Genomic DNA, 12500 nt, shown 5'->3' with positions numbered 1-12500 from the left:
TTTCCTCACATTATTCTTATACGTCCCAACTTCTTTCATGTTTCTTTCTTAGCGCTTTCCCCAAATTAGCTCGTCTCCCATATCTGCCCTTTTAAGGACTTTTAACCTCCTTTTATTTGTTTCTTGACTTCTACATAACCACCATTTTGTAAATGTAATGTGTTGGTATCACCACCCAGGTATAAATATTTGCTGGCAGCTTCAGCATACTCTCCCCACCAAGACGGATTACCAATTACTAATGCTGTGGAACTTTATGGACGCCTGCATAAAAACCTCATTCCAGCCATCTCACACTCACTTGCTGGCAGCTTCATTAGTCTCACATCCTCAACATAATGGTTGTGCAATTCCTCTTTTATGGCTTTGAACAACCAGAGGCTAACATGTGCCAAATCTAGTAAATTAGATTGATGATAAATAATAGCATAGCCCAAGTATCTGTCACCAGTTACAAATAGTGCATTTACATGGAGGCTGGTGGGGTTAAGAGTGGTCAGGACACGGTCCATTTCTTTCTCCTTCCCTTTTTGCCAAATGGCTGTTTATAGTTTCTCCTGGACTACGAAATAAAATTGCATCCACCCCCTCTCCTCCCCAGTTTTTTTGCAAATGAAATGGTAAAATATCGACACATAGAGCAAAATCACACATCATTGCATGCCAATTTATCATATAAAAAAATATAAATTGCATATAGAAAAGTTGCATGACCCCACTGCCAATTTAACCTTGCTCTTCCATAAGCCTTGGTGTTGTAGAGAGAAGAAAATAATATAATTGCACACAGCTGATGCATCATTCATGATGCTTGTATCGACGGCTGCTTTAGATGCCAACAAGTGTCAAATCCACAAGCTGAGTCTCGGGTAATACACAGACATCTGACAACCAACAGATTTCAGCCTTTTAGCCTCAAAATTAGGTAATTATGTCGAATGCGAGAAGGTTCTTTCATTTACCTTCCTGCTGATCCGATCGCAATGGCTGCTGGGAATGTTTATGGATGCCTCCATGTGAATAGCCAATTAAAAAAAAGTGTTCAATGAATAATCATCCATTTATTGCCAATTATAAACATTTATTTTCAGATTTGTCCAAATTTCTCATTGGCTCGTCATATAATGGCTTGTCTCTGATTGGCTTGTTTGACGCAAATAAGAGATTCAACTTTGCATGGTTGTCTTCTGCATTACATATACAGCTGAGCTAGACACAATTTTTTTGCTGAAATTACAAAATGGCATTCATAATTGCACCAAAATTAAAAAAAACGTACTGTGGATTCAATTGCATTATTTTCTCGAGCCAATATAGACAGGATTTTACTCCCTATAGACAGAATAAGCATAAAAGGTTGCCGCGTAACACCTTCAAAACAACAGCTGGTTGGGAAATTCATGATATCTCCATGTCATTATGCTTCCAGACAATCTCGCCACGTGGATGCTAGGAAAGGCCAGCTGGCAGAAACGGCCTCAGGGCCTCATCGACATGCTTGGCAAGCGTGCCATGCCCCATCAGTCAGCCCATCCCACCAAACCATCACCCCATCTTCTCTGTTGTCACTATAAAAGCACCTTGGGGGACATCCCACAAGCAAAGGGGTTTTATTGATGAATAAATCTTACCGCAATGCCTCTCTCAGGCGAGACACCAGATACAAAAACTCCCTTTCCAGACATGTGCATGGAGAACTGAAGCTGCTGTCGCAATGACATCTCAACAGGTTTTTTTTAAAGCCTGAAAACTTTATATCAGCAGCCGGCAGGCTCGTAGACAGCACTGCTTGACAGTTTTAATCACAGTTCAACACCTCAGGGATGTTGAGCAACCAAAAATTGTGCATTAGGTTTTGGTTGTTTTCTCTGTTGTTGCACATGAGGAGGAGAATAGATTTTAAGAGTGGCAAAGATGGACACTTGCTCTGTTTACAGTCATTGCCCATAGCAGCAAGCTTGGGAATGTTAAAAGCTTGGGAGTCCAGAGTGTTCAACTCAGGTTGCACTGTTCAGCCGGAGGCTTGGCCATGCTCCAAGGCTCCAAAGATGCCATTTATCGTGCACGAGGTCGAAACTCAGCAAGATGGTTGGGATCAAATCCATGTGTATAGAACAAAAGTGTGATGTTTGTATTGTAATGGGACTCGTTGAAGCCCAGCAGGGTATGGCATTCATCTTGCACCCAGCAGCACTGAAAGTACCGCAATATTTCTAAATTTCAATGCACTTATATCCCATCTTACTCCCTCAAAAATTTTGGGAAAGAAACAGAACCTGAAGTTTTTCCTCCCCCCCCCCCCCCCCACTTATTGTTTTGTTGTTGATGAGCACCAAGACAGGATATTAACCAACTGATCCACTTCAGGTGGAGAGAGAAAAAAAATTGAGTGTCTTTAACAAACAAGTTATCTGCCAAGGAGACAAGTGTTGCATTTCTGTGTAAGAGTTCACCAAAAAGTTTAATAAGCCAGTAATACAATTTGGAGGCTAAATATAGACTCATTCAATGGAGATGATACCTATGGTGTATGTCTCAGCAATGCAGTGCCAAATTATAGAGCATAGATTTTAACCCAGGTTTCATGGCTCAGCATCACGTAATTTTCACAGCATGAAGCTCACTTATTATTTAGCTCTGCCAAAATCCCTCCTTACCTATCCCAAGGGATTGACGTCTCAAACGACTCTCCGATGATGTAGTAATCCATGCCAAGATCCTAAAAAGAGAGTTCAGGAAACACAAACAAATAACGTGGAATGAAAATTTACAAGGAATTCATGTGCAGGAGGCCATTCAGCCCATCATGCCTGTGCTACACCAATACCAGATTTAATAAATCCATCGATACCCATTCCCTTTGTGTGCAGCCTTTTGGCTGCAACACTGGCACTCATTTTGCCGACCTCGAAAGGATGACAGGCTGAGTCAACCCCCTGGTGTTAATTCAGCAGCCAACGTGGCTTGAACTCAGGACCCCAGGATCCCAAGCCACCACCCTAACTGCTAAGTCAACACCAGGTTAAATATTAAAAATAATAATTAAAAAGATTATTTGAAGCCAAAAACTGCTCTTAACCCACAAATGCTTTGAACATAAACGTGCAGTGGAAGTATAGAAGTGAGAACAGTAATAATATGTGACATTTTCACTCTGTTTTTAAGAAGAAATATTTTGATTTGAGAAACCATTTGAGTTGAAGGAAACATTCACCAAAACTTTGATTTTCAAAACTGAAATTATTCTGGGGTCTCGCATAACTGAACAAACATTTTCATTGGCAAAATGTACAGCAAATGGTACAAAAAAACCCCCCAAAAAACAACAATCAAATTAATTGCAAGTCCCATCAGGTTTTCTTTCCAGTAAAAAAAATAATAAGTAAAGCACACATTCAAATGAAAAGATTTGGTTGAAAAAAACCAAAGTATGAAAAACTTCTCATGGCAGCAGAAAACAAAATATCCGTTGCCAACTGTTGCAGCAAAGGGTTAACAGAGAGTTAATGTTCCTCATATTTCATCACTTTACAAAAAAGCTTCGCTTCTCATCGCAATGCATCAAATTCCATTTTTTGCCTCATGCTGTGATAGAATGTTCCGAGTGCCTTTCCATCTGTGTCATCTCTCTTGATCACCGATTGCTAACTTTTATTGTGACCACAAACATTCAATTGTTATTTACAATGTCTTTGTGCATGCATCATAACACATTGTTTTGAAGAGGAAAAAAAAAGTAGCTCAATTAAAACTTGCTCATTGCTGTCAATATGCTTTAAGTGTTGAAAAGTGGATAATAGGTGTAAAATGTATCATTAATTATGATTCATAAAACAATTACGTTTGTTCAATATCGAGTAAACATCACATATCATATGTTAAATGAAATTAAAAATTCAATATGTCAACGTCATTAATAGTTTTGAAAAACATGTTTCATTCATGTTGAGGTTGAAAGCCGAAAAATATTGACAAGTGTTCAGGGAATAACATAAACAGCACACAAAGAAAATTAAACATGAGAGCCATTCAAAAGGTTCTCAGAATGGGGTGTTCAGGTGGCACGCAAGAGCTGAGATTTTGTATTATTACTGGCGTTGAACCCGTCACATCACTGACTGTAGTTGAACAACATAACTTATATATGCTCCAGTACAGTAATAGTTTAATGCCAGTCAATATTTGCAATTTCTTTGATTCCAGAAACATTTTGTTTACTGCTCACAAACCAGCTTTAATTTTAGTAATTCGCCAAAAAACAATATTATTAATTTGTTTTCTGTTCCCATGGATCAGACGTTATGGCATTTTTTTGTGAAGTTGCAAAATTCAATTCTTATTGAGTAATGAATATTGCACCACCAGAAAGGCCTAGCCTCGAACTCGACATAACGCCGTAATGACGCCCAGATGTAACGCTGTCGTGACATCCCAGCAAAAAAAAAAAAAAAAACGTGACAGACAGAGGGAGGAACGGAGAAATCCGGATACTTTTACTATGCAGATTATTTCACATGCAACCATGGAAACGGCCATAAAATGATGATGATGATTATTATTATAAAGTAACAAGTATGCTTGCTACATACCATTAGTTTCATTTACCCAAGATTGACTGTTGAGGAATTTTTGCATGAGTTGGATCTCGGTACTGTTCCAAAGATCCACTTGATTATCCCAAAGGAAATGTATGGCACAGCCCCGTTCAATGGACGGCGAGTGCAAATCCAAAGGTCCAATGGACCATTGGACCTTCTCCTTGTGCCTCAATCACAAAGAATAGCCAAGCAATAAGTCCTTGCAATTTTCACCAAAATTTACCTTGACTATTTATCATGGATGCATTTGCAGACAAACTCAGTTGGTAATATTGTTACAGATATGACTTGGAGGTAATTGGGAATAGTTTCTAATAATAATTTCCATAGTACATGTTCAGCAGCAGCATATGTAAGAAGTGCCCAACAGGCAGAGTCGAGTTTGTTTTAGTGAAGATCCCTCCGTCGTTCGCACCGAACTGTCTGTTTATATGCACCATTTCCCCATCCTCAGATTCTCACATTTTCCACATTGTAATCTGTCCTTACATGGTGTTTTCCTTCTTACTAAGCAGCCAATCAGTGCGACCCACCGGACAGTCACAGGGGTGAATGGAAGGCAACCAGAGATGCCAACCAGTACCCCGATGATGGCATGTCTGGGACTCAACCAATCAGTGCACTCATGAGCATGCTTTACCAGCCTGGGAGAGTAACTAAAGGGAACAATGCAGTGTGAGGATTGAGTGTTCTCTCATTGAGCATTCTGACTTGAGTGTTCTCGCTCTCTGTGTTCTGTTTCTCAGATGCTCGTTCTCCCTGGGCTCCGTCGGTGGATTCTCTCTGCTGGACAGCACGAGGCTTTGAGGTGATCGAACTCTGGTCACCTGCTTGGGTCCTGCTTGCTCACCTGTACATTTGCTGCTCTGTGGTTCCAGCCTGTGCTGGTTCATGCTGTGCTTGTTGTGCGAGGAATGGATCATGACATGCATGGATAGTACTCCGAGCACACAGTAACAAATTGGAATAAACCCGTCAGATGGGTAAATTGGGTTAGCGTATTTAAGGCACATATTTAAAAGACAAACTTCCCCAATTTGAACGGGCAGATTCGGCAGGGCTGTGCATTTTTTCTGAACGTCCGTGCGAGTGCAAATCATGGGCAGATGTGGGACTTGACGTCCCCTTCCTGGCTGCTCCTGGTCTTTGAAGATCCATCAGCCGAAACAATATTACAGACTCAAAATTCTGTGATTCCAAGGGAATCCTGATGATTGACGATATAATCTCAGGAAACGGCAGTCACAAGTGAATATTACATCAGCCTCATGCAACAGTTTAAGAAACTGCAATCATAATCGATATTATGGGGCAGCAAAAGCAGACATTTTCTGAACAAACCCAATCATGAAAAGTTATTTCACAATATTCCTCAGCTCCTCAAAGGATTTGAATTGAGGCAGTAGCCACAGTGTCATCATGAAATGCATGTTATATATGCATTCAAGTAAGTGGAAGAAGGAATTCAGTTGAAGGAATCCATGTCAACAATGCCCACCAGCAAGAGATTGCAGCACAGTCCAAAGCAAATGCAATAATAACTTCACAGGCAGAAGGATAATTGAAAATATATGTTGTTTCTATAAAGCCTTTATACAAGGATTTTTAATTCCTCTTCCAGTATGGGGTCACCCAGATAGCTCAGATGGCAGAGCACTGGTATGGCTCACCAGAGGACCTGGGTTCGATTTCCGGTTTGGGCATGTAATTTTTCCACTTATGTTTGCTTCCTGATAATTTATCATTGTATTATCCTATTATTAAAACAAATTCTGCAACTGGACCAGATAGCATCAGCTCACGTGTCCAAAAAACCTTCTCAGCTGCTCTTGCACTCTCTCTCTCTCTCTCTCTCTCTCTCTCTCTCTCTCTCTCTCTCTCTCTCTCTCTCTCTCTCTCTCTCTCTCTCTCTCTCTCTCTCTCTCTCTCTCTCTCTCTCTCTCTCTCTCTCTCTCTCTCTCTCTCTCTCTCTCTCTCTCTCTCTCTCTCTCTCTCTCTCTCTCTCTCTCTCTCTCTCTCTCTCTCTCTCTCTCTCTCTCTCTCTCTCTCTCTCTCTCTCTCTCTCTCTCTCTCTCTCTCTCTCTCTCTCTCTCTCTCTCTCTCTCTCTCTCTCTCTCTCTCTCTCTCTCTCTCTCTCTCTCTCTCTCTCTCTCTCTCTCTCTCTCTCTCTCTCTCTCTCTCTCTCTCTGCCCTTTTCATCCTGTCATTTTCCCGAGGTCATCTTCAATCTCCTTGGAAATCAGCAAACATCACTGCACTTCAAAAAAAGTGCAAAAATGGATCCCCTTAACTACACACCAATTGGCTTACTTCCAATCATCTGCAAGGTCATGGAATCGATCATTGCAGTTGAAACTAGAGGGGGAGCACTCGGGAGAGTGCAAAACCTCTGCCGCCAATACTGCTGGGTCACTCAAGTGAACCTTATATCTTATTCATTAAATATGATGTCAACAGTGCTGACAGAGTTATAGTTCTTTTCTCCAACATTTTTTTTTGGGGGGGGGGGTTGGAAATCACTTAAAACATGTAAAAATGCAAAAAAAAAAAAAAAATTCGAAATTTTGTTAAAAAAAAAGTTGCAAAATTTTTTTTTGTCTAACAATTTTTTTTGGGGGGGGGGTTGGAAATCACTTGAAACATGTAAAAATGCAAAAAAAAAATTTTTTTCACAAACAATTTTTTTTGGGGGGGGGGTTGGAAATCACTTAAAATATGTAGAAATGCAAAAAAAAAATTTTTTTTGAGAAACAATTTTTTGGGGGGGGTGGTAACAATTTTTTTAGGGGGTTGGAAATCACTTAGAACATGTAGAAATGCAAAAAAAAAATTTTATCTATTTTTGGGGGGGGGTAAAAAAATGTGGGGGGGGGGGGTTGGAAATCACTTATAACATGTAGAAATGCAAAAAAAAAAAAAAAAATCGAAATTTTGTTGAAAAAAAAAGTTGCAAAAAATGATTTTTTCTCTAACAATTTTTTTTGGGGGTGGGGGGGGGTTGGAAATCACTTAAAACATGTAGAAATGCAAAAAAAAAAAATTCAAATATTTTTTCAAAATGATACTTCCTCCATAGCGGCCATATTGGATTTTGGACCAAGTCCAAAATCTAACGGCATGATCCTTGGACCATACCTAATCCCCCCACCAAGTTTCGTCGAAATCCGTCAAGTTTTTCCGTAATACTGTTCACAAACAAACAAAGAAACAGAAAGGGGTGAAAACAGTAACCTCCGATCTTCGATGGCGGAGGTTCATAAAATCATTCATTTTCTCCAATGACCTGATCTCAGATCATCGATTCAGATTCAGACCATGTCACTCTACCTTGGACATGCTGCTTCTCTCCCAACAATTCGATAGTCTGGTATCCAGCTATGCTCTCCAAACTCTCTGCCTCCAGCATGGGTTGCTGACTCCACCACTCTCAGAGCTAATATGTTGCTCTCAGAGGAATATTTTCGGCTCCTCTCCCTCTCAAGGCTGGAGTTCCCCAGGGCAGTGTTCTGGGCTCAGTCCCATGCCAAGTCTTTATCAATTATCTCTCTGACTCTCTGGAAAATCCTCTTTATCACTTTGCTGATGACTCCACCCTCTGAGGTGACATTCCTCATTTTTCAGACAGGCAGGCAGCAGCATATTCCCTCTCTGCAGACCTTGACAAAAATCACAAACTGGTCAAACACTTGCAATATGTCTTTGAAGATATATATATATATATATATATATATATATATATATATATATATATATATATATATATATATATATATATATATATATATATATACATACACACATACACACACACACACACACACACACACACACACACACACACACACACACACACACACACACACACACACACACACACACACACCTAGATATATCTTGCTTTCCCCACTTTGGGCAATGGTGGGACAATGCCAAAGTACTGCACAGATAATATTTTTTGCCAGCAATACAGAGCTTATCATACCCAACACGACTCTGCCCTTCAATTCCTTGGTTGCCAAGGAAATACCATCCTTACAATCCAACCTCTCAGTTTCCAATGTGGAAAGAACCAACCTTTTACTGGCAAAGAAAAAAGCCCTTCTTGCCAGACTTTGTGCAAAGCAAGCCAGATTAGCTCTGATTCGTCTCCAAATGGAGAATCTGTGTCATTCTGATACTTCCTCCAAGTTATTTTTTGGACTGGAAGTTCAAACAAAGGGAAGTCAGCAGATAACTTCACTAAGGACAAAAGGAAGGAAGGATAATGCACGATCAAAAAGACATCAGAGCTTCACTTAAGTATTACTTCTCTGAACTACACCATGCCAAGAGCATTGATAGAGATTGTGGAATCTCTGACTTCTTCCTTACCCACCTTGTCAGAATCTGCATACCAACAACTAGATAAGGAAGTAAGGTTGGAGGAACACCAAGCTGCTCCACAAACTGGCAAGGCCCCCAGCCGAGATGGAATGCCTGCAGAACTCCACAAACTTTTTGGGACCTCCTGGGACCAGAGCTAGTAGAAGCTCTGATCGATGGCTTTCCATCAGGCTCACTGCCATTAAGCTGTCATAGGGCTGCACTTGCCCTGATCCCCCAAAAAGGCGACCTTCAGCAACCGTAAAACTGACGTCCCATCTCATTGCTTTGCACAGACTACAAGATATTCTCAAAGGCTGTCACCAACCAGCTCAAGCCCGTGATTGTGGAGATCATACACCCTGATCAATCTTACTGTGTTCCAAAAAGAACAACATGTGACAATGTATTTATATTGCATGTGATACGATTGAGATATGTACTCTTGAGCAAAGAAATGTTGGATTGGTTTTTCTAGACCAGGAAAAGGATTTGATACCATTGATCACCTTTGTCTTTTTTCTGTTTTGCAAGGGTTTGGTTTTGGGGAAATTTTTATCTTTTACATACAGTTACTGTATAATAATATTTTTAGTCAACTCAAAGTTAATAATATTTTGTGTCAGTCTTTCCCAACTACTGGAGGCATTCGTCAAGGTTGCTATTTATCCGGCCTTCTGTACTCCCTCGCAATCGAGCCTTTGCTCATTCAATTGCGGGCACATCTTCATGGTTTTCTTCCCCAACCAACAGCGAATCCAGTTAAGGCGATTGCCTATGCAGCCGACCTTTGCGCAGTTGTCCACTCGGATGAGGACGTGTCTGCCTTGGTCCATTGTGTCCATGAATTCATTTTGGTGAGCTCTGCAAAAGTGAACTGGAAAAAGAGCAAAACTCTCTATCTCGTCCACAAAATGGTGCCTGCCACTCTTCCAACCCTTCCCGAGCAACTTAAATGGGCATGGGATGGAATTCTTTATCTAGGCATCTTTCTCGGCACTCAAAATTTCATTTTGACAAAAGTTGGTAATTTTTAATGAGAGACGGCTGCTAAAATGGAAGGGACTACTTTTTTAAGTCTCATATCGGGGCCAAACCCATGTTATAAATAACTTCACGGCATCAATGCTTTGGCATATTTTTATGGCACCACAGCCCCCAGATTTTCTTTTTTGAAAGCTAAAAACTATTTATTTTGACTTCTTCTGGGGGGGGGGGGGTTGGAAGCACTGGCTCTGGCCCAGTGTGATGAGCCTGCCTATTGCCGAAGGACAGGGGCTGATCACTATGACCAACTTGGTGATGGCTTTTCTCCTCTTTTCACTCGTAGTCCATGAGCCAAGGCCCTAATTTTCATGAATCGGTATGATTAATGGCAATTGTTTATGATGTTTTTCAGATGAGTATATATCTCAGGCATCATTTAAGCCTGGGTCGCCCTCGTAATATATGGTAGCTTAGCAGTAGTTACCCTTGATTTTCTGTTTTTAATCAGGAAAAAATTAGGAAAATTGAATTTCAGCTTCAGGACATGCAAAATGTTTATAAAAATGATCAAATATATATTTATTTTGTTACAGGTAATTAGTTGGTATGATGTAAATACAAAGATTGTCAATGATGTGGGTATATATTGAGAAATAAGTTATATTATGAGAAATAAGTCCCTAATATTCTTCAATATGGAATTCTGTGGCTGACACTTTATTCTATATATCAAAGACTATTGTGTTTAAGAGAATGCTTTATATGCCTAAAACATCCCCAATCATTGCCAATAACTGGATAAGTATTATTTACCTAAAATATATGTATGAATTTTGAAAATTTAACATTCAGTTACCCCTATCTCCATAATTGAAAAAATAACACATTTTTATATTTGTTACTACTGATGAATGCATATCATTAAATACCTTGGTAGGATATATTTATATCACATTTACATTTATCTACTCGTCATTAGGGAACATAAATGCATGATTTCTTTGCTTTGCTTTACTTTTGTGGTGATGGATATGGCCATGCGCTACTTTGTTTCAGGTGTACCAGACAGGTCCCAACACCGATGTCCACTGACCATCCTGCCAAGCGACCTCAAGTTGACAATGATGATTGTGTTTGTATAGTGCACAGTCCTAATGAAGACATTACAGCACCTCTCGTTCAACTGAAGGATAATGACTCCTGGCAAACATGACTGCGGGCTGCAAAGAGACGAAATCATCTGCCCCTTCTGGACATTGCTAAACAATTGAATTGAAATGAACTTCCACAATAAACATACCATGCAAAATGCCAAAAACTCTTTACAATGAAGAAACAGTTGGAGGCTATAGAGCGTAAGGAATCACCTATTGACAAGCTCCATGAAATTGCAACTGTTAGAAGATCTATTAGAGAACAACCCAGTACTTCCAGAGTATATGAACAGAAGTGTATCCTGTGTCAGAAACAGAGCAAGTATATATATCTGGGTCCAAGACCCGTGAAGTCTTGCAGAAATGCGTAACTACTGGAGCAGATGCCAAACTTCATGAAGTTGCTGTTAGTAAATTAGATGACAGAGTAGTTGCCTTACTTAGGAGAGAAGCAATAGCTGCAGAGGCTCATTTTCACAGGTCATGTTACAGAGCATATACCAAAGAAGATTATGTGAAAAAATGTTCATCTACTGACAGTCCAGCTGAAAATGAGTACTGTAAAATTGAGGGCAAAGCCTTCCAGTATGTACGTCATTATATCCAGTGCAATTTATTTGTGAACCCCTGTGCTATAATGTTTAATGATCTCGGGACCATGCTACTGGGCCACATGAAAGAGTTGGGTTGTACACAGGTCTCAGATTCAACTCGGAAGAACTTACTCCACAAGTAAGAAGAAGAATTTCAGGATTCTGTGAACATTATTAGTGATGAGAAAGGTCGGCTTGTAATTTATCCAGATAGTATCTCTCAAGAAAAATTAGTTCTTGACATTCTGAATTTACAGCAAGAACTAAGCATCCTGAAGTCAAATGAATCTGACAAGAGGACAACATTGGCAAAAGCAGCATTGATACTTCGTGCTGATATTTTGGCCCATAATCAAACAGAAATATGGCCCCTACAGCGAGATGAATTGAACAATGCAGATGCATTCTTGTCTACATCTGTAATTCATTTTTATCGCACAGTCATAGCAGGAACATGTGGCGATGAAAACCTAACAGTTTCAGCCAACAGGAAAATCAAGTCCTTTGGGCAAGACCTCATTCATGCTGTAACTATGGGAAAGAGACATCCACCCAAGCACTAAACAATAAGGATATGCATGTGACATGCAATACAGAGTGCCATCACATAACTAAAGACTCTTCAGAAGAAGAAAAAGACTTGTATGCTGATCATGGCTACAAAGCTGTGGTCATTACAGCTGGAGACACTGATATCCTGGTCCTTGCTCTAGCCCTGAATGGTACTATTGGATGTGCAGTATAACAACGAAGAGGTACCCAATCACATCAACAGTACATTGACATAAACAAAATGGCCTTACACC

The 12500-nt window shown here is 40.0% G+C and overlaps 1 protein-coding gene across 4 annotated transcripts in view; it reads right to left on the bottom strand.

Annotated features, from left to right (window-relative positions):
* The window catches only part of AGPS (alkylglycerone phosphate synthase), a 334856-nt gene that overhangs the window by 80034 nt on the left and 242322 nt on the right, over nt 1-12500 (bottom strand). For all 4 annotated transcript variants that reach the window (XM_085869957.1, XM_085869958.1, XM_085869959.1 and 1 more), the window contains exon 16: nt 2658-2719. In XM_085869957.1, the coding sequence (XP_085726083.1) occupies nt 2658-2719 (62 nt within the window). The remainder of the gene's footprint in view (nt 1-2657; nt 2720-12500) is intronic.

This window comes from Eptatretus burgeri, chromosome 2 (assembly GCF_056783735.1).
Source record: "Eptatretus burgeri isolate ZD-2024b chromosome 2, Ebu_testis_v1, whole genome shotgun sequence".
Lineage (NCBI taxonomy): Eukaryota > Metazoa > Chordata > Myxini > Myxiniformes > Myxinidae > Eptatretus > Eptatretus burgeri.
This window is presented reverse-complemented; position numbering and strand designations above follow the sequence as displayed.